Source organism: Megalops cyprinoides, chromosome 17 (assembly GCF_013368585.1).
Source record: "Megalops cyprinoides isolate fMegCyp1 chromosome 17, fMegCyp1.pri, whole genome shotgun sequence".
Taxonomy (NCBI): domain Eukaryota; kingdom Metazoa; phylum Chordata; class Actinopteri; order Elopiformes; family Megalopidae; genus Megalops; species Megalops cyprinoides.
Genome location: NC_050599.1, coordinates 6,154,197 through 6,177,175, shown reverse-complemented (window position 1 = coordinate 6,177,175; position 22,979 = coordinate 6,154,197). Strand labels below are relative to the sequence as shown.

Genomic DNA, 22,979 nt, shown 5'->3' with positions numbered 1-22,979 from the left:
TGTGGAGTATCTAGCTAGCTAGCTTACTCGATGTTGTGGTTAACTAGTTAAGGGTTATTTGATGCAAAGTCACATAGCAAGGCAGAAGTTGTCGTCTGATGAATTGTTCTGGGTTGCTGCAAAGGAACTCTTTCTTTTCAGATTCGGTCATTCGGCTGGGAAGACCGCCAGCTAACAGAAAGGTAACTGTAGCACCAATGAAGGGCTATTGGCATTGACCCTTTCATAACATCAAGTCATGTAAATGAGAGCTCTGTTTTTCTTTTTTTTCTGAAGGGTTAAAGTGAAATGGAGAGTTGTGTATTTCCAGTTTGGAGGGAGACACCAGTATGCAGCCTTTTTCCCCTTTAAATCAAACTGGTAAAGACACCATGTGTCAGTGGATTATATGTCTGCATGATTAGAAGCTTGGGCAACATAAACAGACAGCGTGAAGATTTACATTCTACCACTAAAGTACAACCAGCTGCTTACTGTTACCCCAGAGAGAGAGGGAGAGAGAGAGAGAGAGACAGAGAGGGGGGGATCTCAGCTAATCAAGGAGGTGGAGAGCTTTTTTAAAACTCCACTCTGGCCTTCTAATTGAGATTGATGGATGAGATGTACAATTAAATATTTGTTACAGAAAAAAACATCACCACTAACAGCTTGGTGCAGGCAGAAATATATCTCTGTTTTTTTTTTTTGTTTTTTTTTTTCATTATGCTTATGAGTTTGCCACTGTCCCTATACCTTCCCCCCTATTGTGAGCATGCATGTTGGGATATTTTTTCCCTCTCTTACTGGGGATAGGACATTAGGTGATAATGTCCATTGGCTAAACCTATAATGTCTTCCTCCGTTCTGTAACTGGGTATTACTGTCCCACTTTAAGCCCACAGGCAGAGTAAGCAAAGATGACCTTTGCTTTTGGCACGCATGTTTCCACTTGAAGGTTTTATCTTGGTCTCTTTAAAATCCACATAGATAGAAAAAATGTAAACAACCTATTCAAAGGAATCCCAAACTGTTTAAAGGGGAGCCAAATTCATGCACACATGTCGTGCTGTTTATAGGGAAGGGTACACAATTTACAAGGAGTAGAAAACACAGGTTGACCCATTGTTACCAGAGGTGATTATAAGACACTGCAAACACTCTTAATGTTTGAAGTTAAGCCTTACTTTCAGCACTTATTTGTGATTTGTTGAATACTTTTTTTGTATTTCTCTCAATGAAAGAATTCAGGCTTTCGCATATTCTTTTATCTGATTTATGTGTGTTTGTGTATGTCGGATACAAGTGTCTCCTGTGTTCATTTCCTTGCCATATTGAAACTTATGCCATTTTTGGTTGGCAATGAGTCAGGTGTTAAAGAACAGAATTGCAGCTGCTATTCTATTTTAATTTACAAAATGTAGAGGGTTTTAACCCCACTGACTTTATTTATGCCTGTTATAATCATACTGTGCATAGTATATGCATAACAGTCAAGAGCCGGCTTTATTTCACTTTGGTGGGGGTAAACGTGATATTAAATTCAAACTGAAAACATTTTTTGTTGTTGTTTGTTTGTTTCAATTTAACCTGTTTTGTCAGTTTTTCGAAACATTTAATTTAAAGTTGTTTTGAATAAGTCTTCAGCTGTGCAGAATATGAAGAGGCCACTCAGCCAGATTAGTTCTGGGAAAAAAAAAGATTTAGGGAAGTAAAATAGCAGAACAAGTGATTGTGTTTTGGCATCTGGACAACAGCATAAAGGCTGAGTGCTTTTCATGATAATAATAATCTTAAGACACGCATGTCCAGCTGTGTAAACATTTTAGCAGAAAACACATCCTGTGACGCGATGTTGTATCCCGATGTGCCAGAAGTTTCACACTGATGGTCAAAAAATGAATGAACTGATGAATGAAAAGAAATGAATTCATAAATCAAAAAATGAATACACAGAGTAGAAGTCATTCATTTGTTTTACGCAGTGTTTCTATATACAGCTACTGTGCAAACCCAGACCAGTAATGAATATATTTTTATTCCAAAATAGAAATGTGATTGTAAAGTCTTGCGTTAAGCATCTTTCAGTTTACCAACTTTTTCTGTTTGGATTCAGCTGTTTCTATCAAATTTCTGTGACTCGCAAATGCATGGTGCTTTGCAAAAAAAATAAAAAATTAAGCTAAAAAACACCATGTGCATAAGGATAAAATTAGTTTTGATTGAATCTTGGCCTTATTTTGTGAGCATTCTTGATATAAAAACTATTTGAACATCAGTGCTGGAAATGTGTTTGTTTTGATTTGTTTTAAAATCTTGAATTTTAGGCCCTAAAACAGATATTTGCATCACCTGTCCAAATGTCATTCTTTATGCAGTAAGACCCAATGCCTCCCAGATGCACTAAAGTCTAATGTGACTGAACTGTTTCCTCTTCTAATCCATAATGTTATTACGGTTCAATTAAGCATTATGGGTAGTCGGATAAATAAAACAAAGACTTTAATGAAGCGGCTCCCTTTGAAAAATCAAACAAAGGATTACAGCCGCATTACGCCCTTAAATAAACAAACAGTCTTTAATCCAATTATATTCCTCTGCCTTCCTCTTCTGTCTGTGTGCCATCTGTAAGACACCAAACAGCCCCGCTCCTGATGTTTTTTAAGTGCAGTACTGTACACACATAATGTTGTGGAAACACGGCCATGCTATACGTAGTAACAGAGTATTTCCCAGGTGATTCTGAAAGACAGACGCCCATGGCTGAGGCACATATAGGTTATCAGGTAGAGTCTCGTACAGGTGACTGGCAGAGGTTAGGCGGTTAGCTGTTGGCATGTTAAAAGGCCCTCTTTTGTTAGCATCGCTAACAAAGAATAGCACTGAGGAAATAACACTTTACTGTGAACTTAGGAAAGTTACTGGATGAACAAGCTAACTGATGCAGTAGCTGTGCTGAGGACCTGCAGACCGTATTTTGTACAGGTTGACAGCACATCAGGGCTGAGGAGAATGATAACCTTTTTCACAGCCAACTTACAGCACAGGTCATGAGTCATTAAGAACTGTTGGAGCAAGCTCAGTAAATGATTCAGCCCTTAGCTGCGCTTTAATCTTACGCGTGTCAGTCATGTAGGATTTCAGTATTGCTTAATTATTTTTTACGTGTTAGTTTCTTGCACTACGTTATAGGTTTAGGGGGTCATTGAGCAAGAAAAGTAATACAAAGCGGCCATGGATTGGGGAATACATCAGATTTACATTATTTGTGTTAGCAGACACGCTTACCCAGAGCGACTCACATAGGTTACAGTTTTTTACATGCGACCCATTTAAACAGCTAGATATTTTCTGAGGCAGTTATGCGTACCTTGCCGAAGGGCACAATAGCCGTGCCCAAGAGGGGAATCAGACCGGCAACCTTTCGATCACGAGTCCTGCTCCTTACCACTATGCTACACTGCTACCCTTTAAGAAGAGGTCCAAATGTGAAAAATAAACTTGGCTGTTCTGGTGTGTTTCAGTGTGTCAGTGTGTGATCCACGTGTTCAGCCCATAGCCTGTGGTCTGGTGTGTTCCCAACATTTTGGTGTGCTTGGTTAGTTCTATATGCTCTGTGTGTAATTATGCGTTTTAGTATGTTCCTGTGTTTTTATTATGTTCCTTTATGTTTTATGTCTGTGCATTGTCACATAAATTCAAGTACCATCCATCTGCTGTAAATTATGTAAAATATTGAAATAAATTACATTATTAGTCCTAAACCACCTCCCATTGAGATTTTACAGAAAATACTGGTAATGTAAATAAGTACATAAATGAATGCACATAATCTTAAATGTAGAACTCACAGAGTTTTTTTTTCTGTTTTGATAAAAGTTGTACATTGGTGTTTGTGTTTGTAAAGGCTTCATTGTAAGAGTGTATATGTGTGTGGTGGTCGTGGTGGTAGTTGGGTGGAGGGGGTGGTGGTGCATTTCTCAGTGTGGCATTGAACTAATATCTTTTATTTCAAAACAATTCAGTATGAAATTAGCATTTCAAATGTAGGGCACCACTGAGGAACACATTGTTTTAAAAGAATACAGGTTGAAAGGAGAAAGGCCTTGTAATTCAATAGCTTCTCGGAATCCTATTTTATGTAAGGTCAAGACAGCTACAGAGACAACAATAAATGTCTATTTCTACCAAATAAATTATAATAAAAAGTGAAACATAAGGACATAAATACATGCTTTACCATGGCCCTAGGACAGCTAAAACAAGCTGAATTGTTCCAGACAGCTGTCCATTGTACCTATAAAAGGTTTATATATATAAAAGTCTATAAAAAAAACCTTTATATGGCATCTGTGTTTTGCAACCAGAGGTAGGTTACATAATACCAAAGTGTTATTTTCTGACATGACGTGCCCTCAGTCTTGATTTTATGTAGAGTATTGTAGTTACATATGATGACATAACATAGCATATGACAACATAACAAAAATATTTTAGTCACTCTTTGAAGGTCCTAGCCTCTTTGTAACAGGCGGAATGAAAAATAAGGAAGAGAAATCCATGGCCTTTATCTGTGTTCAGTGAGTATGGGGTGTTTTGGGTAATAGCAGTTTGCGTTTTTGCGTTTTCTAATCCTGATGTTCACGGGCTTTTAGACGGCCTGTTTAATCTGAAGGTGGACATGTTGCCCAAATTAGAGGGTAGAGGAGCGTGCCACATGTTCAGAATCCATAAATATTTACTCCAGCTTTTTTGGCGGGCTATATTTGACCTCTGTGGGTTTCCTTTTTTGAGTTAAACCTCTTTCTCCGTAGCTCTTCTTGCGCTTTTGCTCTCGGCAGCGATCCTTTTCTCCTCTATCACTCATCACGAAGCCCGGTTTCTTTTGATACTTGCACCCCGTGCAATTACAGAAAGCGCTGCAGAAACTGAAATCTCCAGCGGTTTGCTCTCTCTGCTCTCTCACTTTGGGTTTTATTTAGCAATTATTCAGCAGTTTTAATGTTACCTTTTGTTTGCTTAGTTGGATTCCTTTTTCCAGGTTCAGCTCACGCACCATACATTTCACACGTCTTTCATTTCTACAGCTGGATATTCGCAGAGGCGGTTCAGGTTAAATAACTTTCTCAAGGCCACAACAACAGTGTCACATCTGGGATATCAACCTGCGGCCCCGTAGTTACAAACCCCAGTTCCCTCAGCCTTTGTTCCACATTGCTTCACCTATGGATTGTGTCCAGATGAAAGACATACATGGCATTTCCTTCCAGAAAGATCCTCCGAGCCCCCTTTAAAAAGTAAACTTTCTGAAACTGGTTTATGTTGACTAACTAGTAATCTTTCATCAAAGTTCACTTACATAAAACATGGGTCCTGTATAATCAATTAATTGTCCAGTGGTGTCCTTTATCCAGTACGATTAACAATTAAAAATTACTTTAATTACTATTAAAATTAAAGTTTGTCGATGCTCCAGCTTTGGCACTATAAAAATGTCCCATACCCAGGAAGAACACTAACCCTACTGAGCTATAGCAGGATAACCACAACAGCTACGGCACAATGTGCTGCTCTGAGGCCCAGTGGCAAGCCAGCAACAGTGTGCTTCAATTTGCTGCTCATTTGCTGGACACTCTTAACCGGAGTGACTCGCAAAGAAAGAGAACAAAGTGTATCTAATGAGGCTCTATGGCAGATGGTACATACAGAACACAGTTGACCATGTCTGGAACATGTCAGTGCCTTACACAGTGCTATGATAACTAGTGCTAACAAAATGAACAAATTAATAATGTACATGTTTTGACAAATTCACAAGTGCAATATGGAAATACAATGTACCTTACAATATGATGAAACAGTAATAGTCATGCATGGGTACAATGGCCCAAATGTTGTTTTTTTTTATTTAACTTTCAGTTACAAATTTCAGAAAGTGTTTCAATTCTCCAGTTCTTCCACAGTTGTCTTTGATTTTCAGTGACTGCGTAAGTGTTGTGAAAGGACTGGATAAAAAATATATTGGGCCTTGCTTATATTTTTTTACTCAAAATTAGGGACAACCCACACTGGGAAGGCTGAATCTGTACCTGTGTATTTGTTTAGTACCAAAAAAGAGCACATCCTTGTTTATAGAAAAACAGTGAGAAAGGCAGAAGAACAGGCCTCATCCGTGTGGCGAATCGAGATTTACACACAAATGGAATTACAGTGTAGAGGCTGATCTGGTGTAACAGGGTTGAACTGGGTGTTTTACAAGAAAACATTCATAGGGGTTAAATGCAGGGATTGAGAGCAATAATCTTACATCCTGACTATGTTGACTATCTTGTCTATAGGCCTGCAGCAAAGCCAATTTGTTTTCATACCTGCAAAAATAGGGTTGGTCTCCATGGCACGACTGCATACTGCCAACAAAACACACCTGTGGAATATTGAGGGCAATAGCATTTACAGTGAGCCATTGTTACAGTGTATTTACTCATAGCTGCAGTGAATTAAAGATATTTTTTGTCCCCTATGCTTGAGGGGGGGTAAAGTAAATAATTTTATTTTTCGCCTGTCTGCCTTTCAATCAAATGAGGCAATTTCAAACCCCCAAGGAATAATATTGAGTATAAGAAAAATTATTACTTATAGACACTCTAATCTTGGCTGTTTTACATGTGTTACTTTTTGCACACCATCCGTTTAAATGGCTGGGTAGTTTACTGAAACAATTCAGGTTAAACATCCTGCCCAAGGCAGAAACAGCAGTGCCACACCTGGGAACAGAACTTATAACCTGCGTCGCACCCTTTGCAATGACAGCATAACAGAGAACATAACGTGTCCAATTATTTTTTATATTCCATCACTAATATACAGTCAGTCTGACATTAGGGTTAACCCTCTATTGACCAAAATGAAAGGCATCGTTTAAACACTGATTACCCTCCAGTCAAGTGGAACAATTCTATCCCCACTCCCTAACACCTGCTACTTCTTGCTGTTGATGTTAATTTTATGTGTAGTGTTATGATGTATTATGAATTTTTGTTCTAGGAGCTGTTGTATTGTAGGATACTTGGCTTTTGTCAGAATGTACAAGCTAACATGCAGTAGGGTTGAATAGTGTTATGCTTGTTAGCCTGGTCTGACACTGTCGTTCATTCAACTTGAAACACTTATGTTCTGTTGTGATGGAAGTTGCTCTGGATAAGAGTGTCTGCTAAATGCTTGTAATGTAATGTAAATATATTACCTAACAACAGTTGAGGATTCCAACAAATAGCGTACCTAATAAATATCAAAAGGAATATGAAGTTTTCCTGTTTTACAGTGATGGAATATTACATAATAATAACTCTGTTCTGCACGTATCCCCGGAGCTCAGCCCTTGCCCACGGGACCCCTTGTAGTATGTTTAAGTTCACCGCATGTGAGCAGTGGAATGTGGGTCCAAAGTTCAGCCAAGGAGCTGTTAACAGCGAGAGACAGTGGGGAGATCAGTCAGCTGTGTCTTGTCCGTGCTTTTAGCCCTGACGTCTGGAATGTGTTTGATGACAGGAAGGCCGCCTCTCGCCGTCAGCGGATATGGACGCGGCGAGGTGACGAGCGAAAGGGAAGAGCCGAAAAAAGTTACTCTCACTGGCTCCCGCCGCACGGGACGAAATGAACAGGTTAGCTGAGCAACCTTGTGCCTGCGTGATTATCACTCCCTTTTCAGATCGCTGCTAACATGCTCATCTGCTTTTGGTCTTCGGATGGCTGACAGCGGCTCGTTCAAGAAACACAGTAAATTCAAGTAAAATCAATACTGCAAAAGCACTCACCTCATGATTAAAGGGGAATTCCCCAACAAACCGTATAAATGTGATTTTATGATAAATTATCATAACATTATAAGATTGGACATGTTTTTGTCGCTTGAGCATGGCTTTGCACCACTGAAGATGTCTCTGGATTATTAACGCTGCCTGTGTATTGCAGAAAGTATTACATTATTGTTATTTAGCAGATGTTTTTATCCAGAGTGACTTACATAGGTTACAATTTAATATGTTGTCCATTTGTACAGCTGGATATTTACAGAGACAATTCTGAGTTAACTACGTTGTCTGAGGGTACAGCAGGAATGCCCCAGTGGGAAATCGAACCGGCAACCTTACAAACCCTGCTCCTTACTACTATGCTACACTGCCGTCCTCTATTATGTGATCATGTTTTTCAGCATACAAGGAATGATTTCATACACATCTGTCATAATAATGGTGATAATTTTCTGCATTTATATGCAAATGCTTTACAATGAAGGGTTCGGCTTTGATTGATGTGTGGCCCCCAACCGGGATGCCAATTCTACCAGAGCATTTCTCACACATGAGATGGTTCACTGGGGGTTAATACATAGACTTAAAGAGAATTTTACATTTCTGTTTGGTATTGATCACTGTTTACTAAAGGTGTGACGGTGGATCTTTAATGATCTCAGTTTAATGTCTCAACCTCAGGAGGGCAACTCCTACAACACAGTGTCCCCATCACTGCAGTGGGAATTTATGGTAGGTTTTCAAATTGATCTAGAGGGAAAACTGGTCCAAGAGTGCCACTTCACAGCCGCAACCTGGTTATCCCAGGAGGTCTACAATCCAAGTGCTAACCAAGTCCAGCCCTATGTAGCTGACAAGAGAGGGCTACAGAGTAGCATGGTTTCTGCTTTAATATCCCCAAGTAAATCATAATAGATTTTACATTTTGTCCACAGTGCTGCTGTAAAAGGTCTTGAGTGTTTCACTGTTTGATTTGATCTTGTACTTCACACCTTTAACTTTAAAATGAGCTCCATACAAATTTTCCACACGCGGTCATGTTCCCAGGTCCGTAAGTAGAAATGTCTAGATTTACTAGTTAACCCTGACCTCAGCACACAGACCCTTGTGTAATAATAGGTTTACATTGCACAATCCAGCAGTTCAACTGAATTGATGTAACAGGACATTTGGACAAAGATTTTTTCCTTTGCAGTGTTGCAGGAATTGCTACTATTTAATACTGAGCATTTAATAAATCAATAAAATTTGACTTAATAAAGTGTTCTTAATGAAGGAATTTTCAAAGAGCACTTACGAAGTGCATTACAGAGAACCAAAATGTCAATTTGGAAATAGAAATGACAACTACTCCACTTTTTCCATTTTTAACATACAGCAGTGAGCATGGATAATGGAAAGTTCAGCTATTTTAATTTTAGCAGGATGCCAGACAATATGGACCTTTTTAAAAACAATGTTTTAGACTCTGTTCTTTTCAATGGAAAACTAAGAGCATGTGAACAACTTGAGTTTAATATCATTAGAAGCTCTTAAAATAGTGTTCTCCACAGGAATGGAAAACCAAGCAGATACTGAGATAACCAAGTCTATTCAGAGTTCAAGTGTGACTTTAGGGTTAATTTATTTAGGAAATAAATTGTTTTGGTTCAGTCATGATTAGCAAAGCTCAGTTAGCCACTTTGAAGCCTTATTATAGCAAGTTTTGTTCTTAGTTTTGTAAGAACAAATGAATGCTAAAATAAAAAAACGGCCTATTCAGAACTTCTTGGCCCATAATTTTTCCTGTATCTAAAATATTAATTAAATGTATTTGTATGCTGTCTCTCATGCATTAATTTGACAACAGGAGTAACAGCAATAAATATAGCACTAAAACCTAAAGCCATGCTATGTAAGACTTCTAGAGTGATGCCGCATCTGTGTCCAGGTTTGTCTTGCCAGGGTTTCTGACTCCATTAAAGATCTTGACACTCCTCACTATTATGTTTTATATTTCAGTGTGTAAATAAACCACTGATTCATTGTACTTTGTCGTTTGTGGCGTTTGTGTAATATATAGGTTGGTGCATTTAGTATTCAATTCCCTTGACATCAGTTCAGCCTAGATTTAGAACCATTTGATGAGTATATTTTCTGCCTGACATATTTGTAATGCTTTGTCATGTTATTACAGCCATTTCTGCTTCTTTGTCAATTAAGCAGAGTTCACTGGCTTCTTTGTTTGTTTTTTAAATGAGATAATCCACAGAACAATCTGTCGTGTTACTGTCCTACAGCCAAACAACTCTTTTACACACAAGAGGCCTAATCTTTTACTGTCTATGCCATAAACAACCCTCACCCCTTTGTAAGGAGAGCATTCCTGCCCTCCTATCATCACCTAATTGAAATAAATACCTTTAATCACTGAGGCCTTTCATATGGTGATTCCACCAACATCAGTAGCGTTGACCAATCACACAGCACAGTATGTATCCAAAAACAGTGCATTCTAGTTGCTTTCCTGAGTGAGTTGTGTGAGGTCATGTTGAGGAGGTGTCACATCTTCGGATTTCCACAGTGCAAGAAACATTTGTCTTTATAAATATTCCCGGACCTAATATTGCTTGGCATTGTGGATGCACCTCAACTCAAACATAATAATATGACAGAGATGTAGTAACATGTTGCCTACGAGTAGTCATCTGCAGTTCTCTCAGACTGTGTGGATCACGGCACAGAAGCTGAGATCAGTGTAACAGTTAGACTGACATGAAGTGGTGTCACAGCTCTGAGGTGCTAATGATATTCTGACTGCTGCAACATGTGGTAGTGTAGCATAGTGGTAAGGAGCAGGCCTTGTAACCAGAAGGTTGCTGGTCTGATTCTCCACTGTGGAACTGCTGCTGTATCCTTGGGCAAGGTACTTCACCCGGAGCTGCCTCAGTAAATACCCTGCTGTATAAATGGCTGGCATGTATAAACTGTAACCTATGTAAGTCACTCTGGATAAGAATGTCTGCTAAATGACAATAAAGTAATAGGATATGACAATAATCTAACAATGTAACATAATATTCTCCCTAATCATATTTACCTGCATCATTCAATTAATTCTGCTTCTTCCTCTGAGTCTGTAAAACACATATGCGCAAGTTGCAACATATTGATGCTCTGACCAGGCATTGAGAAACCACTTCAAAGGGGACTTTCATGGCTGCAGATACGTTTACAAGTCTTTAAACGAGTCATGTCGTGTCCTCCACCGGAGAAGAGGAGGATGGTCGGCTACAGACATTCTCTCTCATCTTTTGCTGTGGGAAAGGCAAGATTTTATTCGCCCCTCATAATCTGCATAATCCACTCGTCCATTACGAATGATCCTGTAGAAAGAAGACTTAATCCGCCAATTAACACCTCGTGATCAATCATCTGTGAGCACTCTGAATTAGCTTCAGCGGGGACGGCCAACTTTCATCCAGGAAACAGCCTTAGCCCTCCCCACAAATTATACGGGAGACTGCATATTTCTGAAAGTGCACAAATATTGTGAGTTTAAATTCATTAGTATTTGTATGTAAAAAGCTCAACCAATGTCTTTTTACTGCATGTTTCTGTGTCAGGAGATGTAAAAAGATGTATCAAAACCCAATGTAATATCAGATAATATGTGCATAGAGCCATTTTTTTATAATCTTTTGCTCTTGTTGAAGACATTGTGTCAAAGACTTCTTGAAGAACACATTGTGATAATTGCATAGTCCATTTTATTTCATAACGTGTAATTGGTCCCTGTTTTAATCAGACTGACTTTTGCTACTTCTGGTGCGTGTATACTCACTGTAAGTGCACAACATCACTAAAACACAAAAACACATTCAATTCTCAGAGGTGGACTGTATCACTTTGTAAATTTCTGGGACCAATGAATGGTTTTCTTTGACACCGGATGTGGTCCTCTGCCAAATTGTTGTTTAAGGTTTTCAATGTTGCGTTTTGTGTGTAATGTATAAAATGTTGCAGAAATTCTGGACTTCTGAAGTTGTGGAACTAAGCTTGATGCTACGAATGAAGTTTTGTAAAATGTGACAGTGTGAGGTTTTAATGAAAACTGCTACTGCTGCTACTACAGCTAAAATAATATAAAATTAATGTAAAATTTCAGTATGCCTACTTGTATTCTTGAATTTCTGGTTGGCTCTTTTTCTCACATAATTTTGTTCATTAAATAAATTAACCTTTTATTAAATAAAATAAACCTGCCCCTGAACATCACTGGGCATAGTAAAGGTTTCATTTATATCGGTATATTCTCACATACATTAGATGAACTCAGACATAATACAATGGATCTGCAATCTTATTAACACCTAAGACTCGTTTACTCTGAAATCACTGGTACTTAAAGATTTTTTTTTGAATGGGTTTGCACACATACCTCTGAAATCTTTAGCGCACTGTGTTATTTAGTTTACTGTGAATATGATCATTACAGGTGCAGCCCCTTTTAGCTGAACAGGGGACACAAATTGCTTGTGGTATGTTTCAGGACGTTTACTTTATTGTTTGTTGGTATGAATAACAGTCTCTTCAAAAGATTAAGAAACGGGGAAAACGCTTCCTATTTGTACCTGATAATCGGATTTATGCCAGTAGCGCACGTAGGCCCACTTTTATTCAGGAGCAGAGGCACACAATGGATCTTTGTGTAATCTACATGTGCCCTTATTTTCCTCCACACGTTGGCGCACTGTATCCACTGTAATTCTGTCTACTATCCGATTAGATCTTTGGTGGCATTGTAATCAAACACACGCGATTTTCTTCATTGTGATTCCCGTGTTGAATCATTGTTATGGAATGCAACCTGTGCACGTCGTTTTCCTTTTTTCGACTGACGTAATCAAATTTAAGAACGTCAAAATTCGTGAATTATTCAGGGGTGCGTCGGAAGAATGAAACAGTAGTCCATTGTAACTTTTCTTAAGTGTAGAATGTTAGCAATACAGGGAATGGAATTTTAACAGTAAAAGCTATGGGATATTGTCAGGGATATTCAAACACTATAAGTATGCTTGCAAATGCAAACATATCTCAAAAGCAGCACGGGTAAACGGCACAGTATTGTTTGTACAAATCTCAGTAGAAAACATTGACTCCATGGAGTTCCGATTATATTAATAGGCATTCAGGCTGGCGTATTACCTAGCTCGCTGATGAAAGACGTTGAGCTAAAAGGGCAAAAATGTTAAGAACGCGCCCGCGTAGTGTCGGTCAGCCCCGCGCAGTTAAAGGCAAGCTTGAAAAGTACAGGAGGTGCGTTGCCTCTGCATATGATTGACAGTCCTGCGTCAGTGACATCACCCAGCAACAAAAGGACTCGTCGAAGGAAGGGAAGGCTGCAATCAACCTTACGGAATCATCGCACGGTATGTCGGGGGAGACGCTGGAGAAGTTCTAGCAGTCATGGAATCAAGTGAGCGGGCAGTAGTGTGAAACTCTCCGAAACTTGCTTTTACCGCTGGAGTTTTGCAAACATCCAGTGACGGCACTTCAGATCTAGGCTAGTGCTGCCTATTTGGGTCTCTTTTCTTTTCCAGAGGGCAAACTCAAGTGATATTTTCGCATCAACAAACTGCTTGATTCTTGCTCGATTTCGCCAGCTTCACAGCTGCTGAGAATATGTGGAAGAAGAGGCGGTCCGTGTGGTGGACGCTTTCAGTTTGCCGCAGAACAGTGCGGAGTGCGAACTGATGTGGAAACTGTTGGACTACAAAGCAGGAACAGCGACAGCGTACAGCGCTTCCTCATAGGTAACAGCAACTTTGATAACCACCTTGTTTGCCGCTTCACGACAACTCGGACCCACCATGGAAGGAAACGCCGCGCCGAAACATCTACTTCATGCTTCGTGAGCAAAGTTTGGCGAGTTTGATTTCACCGAGCTAGACTTTAAGTTGAAAACCTGTTCTTCTGAAGAACGGCTCTTGCTTAAAGAAAGGTCGCGGGGGGCATTCGACGAAGGCGCTGGCTATGACTACAACCTATCTAAACTTCTAGACAGAGCGCATATGGATGCCTTTCCAAATGAGTGCATTTTGGACGTATAAAGGAGCACCTCTTTCGGTGTGCGCATGTAGAACGAGTTTCAATGGACCCGTTTGAGAGCGTTTCAAGTCGATCTTTAACGTAGCCGGAGCTGCTTTTGTTTGCCTTTGATTTCAGCTGGCCAGGGGGAAACGCTTTAGATTTAACACCTGCGAGCCTGTCTCTCAGTAACTCTATGATCTAATCTTATTTCAGACACAACAACCTAACGTCACAGCCTCAGCAACTACACGTGTAACGGCCCCTGTCTGTCGTCCGTAGACTCAACCTTTATTAGTCTTTTTTATCACCATATTCTTTCATGATTCCTATGTTCTTAAGGCTATGAAGACTTAAGAACATAGGTATCTTTAATTTCACCCCGACCCCCAATACTCTCTTATCTCCTAGTAATTACGCCTTTTTGTCTCCTGTCTTTCCCCTCTCCCACTTTCTTTGATTTTTTTTATTCCTGATGTGTCTTTTTGTTGTTTAATTGACAACGCTTTTTAAAAAAATAATTTCCTGGTCTTTTTATCATGTGTGTATCTCCTGCCTCTTTCTAATACTCTAATCAGATCCCCTCTGCAGTTATTGCAGCCGGCGGGGATATTATTTCCAAGCGTTTTTGTTCTTTACTTCAAAGCGCGATGTCTTCCTTTTAACCTCCCTGCTTTAAATTCTTATGGAAGAACACTGTCCTCATGGCCATATCTCACGGTAAACATCCCTAACCTCCGCTGACAGTAGCTCTCATGTGATAGCGACACCCGAGTATTGACACCCAGCTTTACTCTCTTCAGGAAGAGATCGATCATGGTCTCCGGGGTCCGTGTTCTCATGGTACTGCTGATCTGTCAGGTGTTGCTCGGAGGTTCGGCCGGACTGATTCCAGAGGTGGGCCGACGGAAATATAGCGAATCGGCCGGCCAAAGCCCAGAGCAAACGGATCGCTTTCTGAACGAGTTCGAGCTCCGTCTCCTCAACATGTTCGGACTGAAGCGGAGACCGAGCCCAAGCAAGCTCGCCGTGGTCCCGCAGTATATGCTGGACCTCTACCACAAGCACGCTGGGAATGGGGACCAGAGCCTCAGCCGACCCAACTCTTCCATGGGAAAACAATCTGAGCGCTCCGCCAGCAGGGCGAACACAATTAGGAGTTTCCACCATGAAGGTAAGTCTTCCTGACAGATTCCACTTTTTAAAGAGGGAGTACTTTGGATAATTATTGGCCGGTCGAGTAGACACGGCGGTGTGTCACCCCCCCCCCCCCCCCCCCCCAAAAAAAAAAAAATCGGATTAAAAATCTACGTGTAAATTTGACCGTGGGACAGTGATAAATCACAGGTATTCGACACGCATGGGTACTGTTGCATTATTTATTTACATACCTGTTGATATTAAACAAATTCAATGCGACGTTGTCAGGTGATCACTCATGAGTAACAGCAGTAAGACATTGTTATCAATATATGACTCGATACCATGAAGCAATCAGAGGGAGTTTTTTTGATTTGCAATATACAGGCCGCAGCAAAGTCATAAGCTTCTGTTCTTTCATGAGCACATTTTGTGACACGACACGGGTGATCTTTTCTTAAAGGTATTTGGACGATTCGCGGTTCTGGCGTCTTTGGTTGTATACAAGTAATACATATTGTTTTTATGATGCCAGAAAGCAATTTTCTCCTTATGCGGACAGTTCATGTCACACGCCAGCTGTTGGCTGAAAGATCGGGGAACATTTGGGGGGGGGTTCATAGCGTGGCGACCTCAGCAACGCTTGACATCTCACAGCTCTGACCGCGGCGAAGTTCAGTGCGGGAACGCGAACAGTTTGCAGTGGGCTTTTAAGTTGTTGTCAGTTCTTTTAAGCAGTATGTCTTTCAACAGTACAATCACACCACACGTGCGTGCGTGCGCCGGTTCGTTTAAACCATCATTCTACCCAGAAAAAATACTAAGCTGGATAATTAATTTTAGGCAATGCTTACAGACATTAGCGAGGCTACCTCTACAGTGTTAAATATATGCTAACAACTACACCTTGCGATGTTCATCACTGCTACAAAACCAACCTCTAATCTAACATTAACATTAATGAACAACGGTATTAGCTTGTATAACAGGTTAGCTGAAAGCAGATATTTCCATGATATGTACTCTTAAGACACAGTAGGAGCCATTTTAATTATTCGTTGGCATTCGTGTGATTTCACAGAGTATTGTAAACAATTTTTATATTTGAATTGTTTGACATGTGGCCAAGTTGTTACAAACCCCTTGTGTTAACTGGAGGTCCCAATAAATTGCCAGTGTACAATTATCTACAAGATACTTAAATAACAGGTGGTGCACCTGGTTATGTTGTGCGGCATGAATGGTCTCAAAAGCATGTGCGCTTGGTGTGTAAAGGTCAGTCTGTCAGTACAACATACCTGGTGTTTTAATGTGCACTACCTGTTAGCAGCTGGCTACAGTTGTTGGTGAAACCCTTTACAGTGGTGGTGCTTCTTTACAGTGTATTTGGTCCTTCAGTCACTTGCTGTGTAGTCACAGTTGCAAAGACATTGTGATTGATGAATGAATGAGGTATGGAAGTGTTATGTGCAAAATTACTTGAGCTGAATATGCTTTAGAGACTTACTTCGTCTTTTACAGTGCAGACGAAATATGCTGCATTATCTGTCAGTTTTCAGGTTCATATCGTATGACATGTAGTATCAAAGAGGAGATATTTATATTCAGTACAACCTAAATTTTGTGTACAAGTTTATCGTATCTATAACAAAATTTTTAGACCAAATAGCAGATTTTTATGGTTTAATTTATCTCTATGTACTTTGGTATTTTACCATGCACTGCATTGCCCCACACACTGTGTGAGTATAACTGTGACTTAGGTGTCTTGTTTGAATTCATTCATAAGAGCTAGTCTCATTGCAAAAAAATCCCTTTATGTATCGGTTTGCACGATCCTGGTGATGCAACTGGAACCGTATGTAACTGGATTACTCAACTATCACTTAAGTGTTAGAGTTAAGTGTGTATGTTTAGGCCTCCAGTAAAAAGTATTATTAAGTTATTTGGGCATTAGGAGTCCTCTGAAAAAAAGTCAGTATTACAAGATTGCATGAGTACACTGTGGGCTTATGGCTGTCCGGTTTGGAATTTTATGAGGACGGACATGGAGAGTGATCAGACTTGTGTTTCCCTGAAGTGTTCATACAGCACAACGAGTGACCCATAATAGTATTTCCCATAGTACTTACAGTAGTTACAATGTAATTACATTGGCAAAGTGGCTCATAAAATAGAGCGTTAGACGAAAAAAGATTTTGACATAATTGAACAAATTTATATTATAGGATAAGGTTACTGCTCATAAAATAATGGATGCTCATTTGCACTAACAGTAACAATGCCTTGAGTTATAGGAACATTATAGTAAATCTGAACATCTAAATTACAGTGAAGGACTTAACTTTAGTGACATCCAGTGGCAGCATGGCACATTGCCACAAAAGAACGGTGATTTTGCTCTAATGTTCAAACATTAATATCTTCAAAATGACTACAGGTCATACTTATATTGCGAACCACTGTTAATCCCTTCTGTACATTTATACAATATAGAGATTCAAACATTTGAAATGCTGTAGTCACTTTGAATAAGTAATAATGTCAATGTTGATTGACACTCCTGGATTCTCTCTTGTGATTTCATTGAGGACTTACTCTCAGCAGTGCTACTGAAGCTGACGCTAGCAGTGCTACGTGACACATTACATCAAACCATTTTGACGTGGACAGAATGCGAACAGTTTAGCATTTTTCCGTTTCTAACAAGCACAATCCTGTTTGTCACATCTCTGTGCCATTTCTTTGTGATCATAGTTAGAGTCAGATTCGATCTCTCCACAGCGTTGTATTCGAAAGCCACTGGATTTTATTTTACACCAACCAATCACGCTATGGAATGTAGCCACATATTATTCGACTGGTAACTGTGCCTCTTGTAGTGTCAATATCCATGTAATGAAACTACTGTTCTGTCACTTCCACAGAGCATTTTATAAAAATACTTACAGAAAGTTACTTTATCAGATGGTTATCATAATTAGCGGTTCTCTTAAATGGCTGAAAAGTTTAGCAGTAATTTGTTTTGTGACATCATTGTGCTCAGAAAATAACAGAAGCTTTTGTCAATATGATTATTCACCAAATTTAATATCTGTATATCTCATTGGCAAATGATACTTATGATATTTGCAGTTACAATATTGATATGTAAGAAAGCTTTATTTGTACAAGCTATTGGTTTTTTAGACAAATTATCCACTCCTAGAACATATATTTTCTAAAATTTCCATTTATTGCCCAGAATGATTTTATACGACTGTTTGTTTATTTATTTATTTTCTGCAGTCCAGACTTCATATGCACATGCCTGAAAGTAAGAACTGATTGAAGTTCAAACAGTATCTGAGTTACAGTATTGAACATGATGTATAATTTTTTGAGGGGCTGATTCTTATAGAACCTTGGTCAATATTTCATATAATAATCACAATTTAGAGGAGCACATCTGCTGTCTGCATCGTGTGCTCCTTAAACTCTAGAAGAACATCAACAGGCATGATTGGAAAACAAGGACAGTGACTGCACGTCGTGTGCTTTGCTATGGACACGTTCGCATTGGAACGGTTAAGCCAACGCGTTACTGCAATGTGTGGTTTGATATTAGACGTTACTGTTAGTCTGCCATAACTGCAGACAGAAATCGAGGATGGCGATATCTCATATCTGTGGTTTACAAGTTTAGAGCAAGCTGTAGCATGTTCTGAGAACAATTCCCAAGAAAAACTGATTTCTTTCAAAAGAGGTGGGAGGAGCCAATAGTAAACTTTTTTGAGAGAGGGAGAGGGAGAGAGGGAGAGAGAGATCTAAAGGCTGGGGATTTCCCAGATCAAATGTGAAATGGCAGCTTTATTTGAGCTCTTTGTGTCTTGCGCGCCGGATTGAAGTGGGGGGTTGTGGAAACGGAATTTCCAAACGTCGTTTTGTTTTCGAACAGTTTCATAGGTGGACGTATGAAAGTTTTAAAAAGTGTGCAGCCCACTGGTTTCTAACATTGTAAGTAGAACAGAAAGTAACAATGCGGCAGGAAGATAACTTGACGCAGGTTATTTTTGAACACCACTTTGCCGGGACTGCTGTATGTTATTCAGTATTCCTAAAGTGACATGCAGAGGCATGCTTACTTATTCTTATCTAAAGATATTGATCATGGAATATATATACATATATACATACATATATACATATGAGTGTGTGTGATATGGGTGTGTGTGTGTTTATGTATGAAACCTCAACATTCAACACCACATTTCCTAAAAGAGACTCAATCCATCAGGAACAGAACAGTACTTGAAACAAATTCCAAATTCCACTCAGGAAGTACTCCCAATATGACGCACAGACATGTATGTTTTGGGGAACACCCCAGCTGTAATGCCATAAAGCTTTCTTCAATGTGATTCATATAGCATGAAACATGCATCTATGGTGACATATTAACAATGTTAGTGCTCCGTCAGTTACAATTACCAGCAGACACAGAGGACATCGTATTTTATCCTTGATGTTGTTGTTAATCAATCAATCAACCAGTCAGTCCTTCAGTTACATCAATTACATTCCAGCCATGACTGGTAGAACTCAAGAGAATAACAGTGTAAAAGAAATCATCCAGAATGATGATTACATCTAAAGATGGACTTATTACATGTTATTGATTCAAGACAAAAATATGTCACAATGGGACATGTTACAGTTATAAATAGTAAAATATCCAATGGGCTAAATGACTTTCTCTTGAGAAGACAAAAAACATCATACATAAATAAGGAAAAACATTGAAAATGTCCCTTCAGTTCTTTGCCTACCCCTACATTGTTAGCCAGGGAGTTGGTGATGAGCAGCATCTCTGTGATGCAGATGGGCATTCGAGATTAGGAGAAAAAGAGCAAAAAAGCAGTAGGCATTCCAAATTTAAAAAAAAGAGAGAGAATCTGGTTTATGTACTTACGTAGACACCAGAATTGTTAGTAGGGTTTGGACAGCGTCATGGATCCCTCAGTAAAACACACATATCTCTTATCCCTCCGACAGAGTCCCAGGAGGTGCTGTCCAGGCTCAGCGGTAAGACCACACAGCGGTTCTTTTTCAACCTCACCTCCATCCCCGGGGAGGAGCTGGTCACCTCGGCGGAGCTGAGGATTTTCCGGGACCAGGTAATGACAGACGGCGCCGCCAACGGCAGCGCTGCCGGCCTCCACCGCATCAACGTCTATGAGGTCTTCAAGCCCGCCCTCCCCTCGGAGGAGCCAATCGCGCGGCTGCTGGACACGCGGCTAGTGCAGCATGCCCCGGACATGTGGGAGAGCTTCGACGTGAGCCCGGCGGTGTCCAGATGGACCGCAGGAGGGCACGCCAACCACGGGTTCATGGTGGAGGTGGTGCACCTGGACGGGGACGAGGGGGACGCCAGGAGGCACGTGCGGGTCAGCCGGTCCCTGCACGGGGACGAAGACACCTGGCCCCAGGTGCGGCCGCTGCTGGTGACGTTCAGCCACGATGGCAAGGGCCACGTCCTCCACCGCCGCGAGAAGCGCCAGGCCCGGGCCAAGCAGAGGAAGAAGCAGAGGGCCAGCTGCCGGCGGCACTCGCTGTATGTGGACTTCAGCGACGTGGGCTGGAACGACTGGATCGTGGCCCCGCCCGGGTACCACGCCTTCTACTGCCACGGGGACTGCCCCTTCCCCCTGGCGGACCACCTCAACTCCACCAACCACGCCATCGTCCAGACGCTGGTCAACTCCGTCAACACCAACATCCCCCGGGCCTGCTGCGTCCCCACAGAGCTCAGTCCCATCTCGCTGCTCTACCTGGACGAGTACGAGAAGGTGATCCTCAAGAACTACCAGGACATGGTGGTGGAGGGCTGCGGCTGCCGGTGAAAGCAGAGATGCAGAGCCACAGAGCCGCGTAGCTGCGTAGCCGCGTAGCCGCGTAGCTGCATAGCCGAGGACAACACTCTCACAATGAAGACTTTTATTTATATTAAAGAAATACAAAACGAAACAGCTATTTTGAAAAAAAAGTTATATATGATTATATTTATGTCTACTTTAATGTTGGGAAAATAAATATTCTAATCAGAGGATTATTTCTTTTATGGTTTTAAAATGTATTTCTGATGTACATTTTTTAAACGGGTGCAATACCACACATGAAGTATAATGCTCAGATTTTTATTTTGTATTTATTTCTATTATAACCACTTTGTTTTGTAAATAAGTAATGTGTATTTATGTGTAATCCTGAGAAAATATAGGGTATGAGTATGTCCACAAAGGTAGAGATGATTTAATTGTGTGTGTTTTCTTTAAATAGTAGATTTGAGACCGTATGCCTTTTATTAAAGACGTGGAACAAGAAGAGCCTAGGAACTCTAGGCTTAAACATTTTTATTAGTGGAAAGCGTATACACATATTTATATTTTGAAATACAGCATCATAGGCGAATGATATCCATCAGTACTAAAATGACACAGTTACTGCTTGTGTACAGTATTCACAGTTCCAAACTGAAGAAAAGGAATTATACTATACATTTATTACACAGTGAGTATGCCGTTCATGGAATATTGCATTTTATAACACTGGGGCAGATCACAAATATGTATCTGTCTTGCAGCACAAGTGCAGAAACACAGGCAGACAAAGCAAAGAAGATTATGGGATAGACTGTTCACGCAAGGTGTTAATTCAGTTTAACTCCGATGTGCTTTGTCCTACATCTCTGGGCAACAAATTTACACGCCAGTGTTACAGTTCATTGTACAATATTTTGAGTTTAGTTACTGAAATGAACAAAAGCAAACAGAAAAAAATTAGACTTATGTAAATATGGAGCATTGTGGTTAGATGGAATAGAGGCATAGCACTGAAGGGAGAAGGGTGGCAGAATGCTGTGAAGAAAATGTATGAAGAGATGAGCTAATCTGATGCTCCAAATCTTGCTGGAGTGGGAGAGGTAGGTGACAGTGCTCAGGACTGTAGCTGATAAACTCAAGGGTATGCGTTTACATCATTTTCCCAGAAGTCCTTAAGCTTCCCACGACATATATCCAAAAAATCTTTACCTATTCATTTGTCAAGCACTGCAGAATCGAAACAGAGGCCATGTGGTTTATTGTAATGACTTGGCATTTAAACATCAGAGAGCGCTGCACTCTGTCCAGAACACAGGAGAAATAGTGGTGGAGCCAGGGAAAGAACTGTTTGGCTGCTTGCAAATATTTGAGTCATTTTCTCGGGGTTATTTGGAATACAGAATGCAATTTGTTCTCCCACTGCCTGCGTAACACAATCTCAGCCTTTCAAAAGAGTACATGCAGTTGCGAGGACCTTGCTGAAAGCTGTTTTGAAAGGTTGCCTCTGGAAATTTTTAGCTGCTAAAAACACATGCACTGTGAATGGCTCTGTTTGCAGTGACTTGTTGAACATTGTATCTCCATGCTCCTTTTTACCTGGAGTCAAATGCCTAATAGCGCGCACACACACACACACACACACACACACACACACACACACACACACGTGTGCCAACAGACTGCTATTCTGACTCTGAGCCAATAGTTAGAACAGAATTTTATTTATAAAGCCGAACAATCACATATGTAGCTGCTGCTGGCGTTCATGCTGAGACACATCCAACTCTCTTCAGTGCTCTTTTATCCTCCTTGAATCATGTCACGTTAGACGTTTGGCACAGCTTTTAGATAATTAGATGAATTTTCTAGGGCCTGGTTTTATCACAATGGTAATTGAGAGAAAAAAAACAATTTTAAAAAATTCTAGCTGCTTGCTGGAGGCTGCAGGGTGTTTCAGAGCAGCCAAAGGCGAAATGGATCACATATCCGCTTTTAAGTTCAAGCATTAACACCCTTCAAGTTGGCTGTGCAATTATTGGACATCTTAATAGAGCTTTACACATGCAAAGTCTTACAAGACAGACTTAAGAACTTTTCCAGCCGATCCCAAATGTATGAATGA

The 22,979-nt window shown here is 40.3% G+C and overlaps 1 protein-coding gene across 1 annotated transcript; it reads left to right on the top strand.

The window, feature by feature from the left end:
* The first annotated feature begins 13,124 nt into the window (after positions 1-13,124).
* bmp2b (bone morphogenetic protein 2b) lies at positions 13,125-21,000 on the top strand. The gene is made up of 2 exons (XM_036550500.1): positions 13,125-15,030; positions 20,031-21,000. The coding sequence occupies exons 1-2, from the start codon at positions 14,673-14,675 to the stop codon at positions 20,876-20,878; spliced, it is 1,206 nt and encodes a 401-aa protein (XP_036406393.1). The 5' UTR covers positions 13,125-14,672; the 3' UTR covers positions 20,879-21,000.
* Positions 21,001-22,979: the final 1,979 nt, after the last annotated feature.

Excerpts from the sequence above, each read along its gene's own strand:
- bmp2b (XM_036550500.1), top strand. The coding sequence starts at position 14,673 with ATGGTCTCCGGGGTCCGTGTTCTCATGGTACTGCTGATCTGTCAGGTG. Across the intron at positions 15,031-20,030 it reads TAGGAGTTTCCACCATGAAG|AGTCCCAGGAGGTGCTGTCC; the intron begins GTAAGTCTTCCT and ends TCCCTCCGACAG.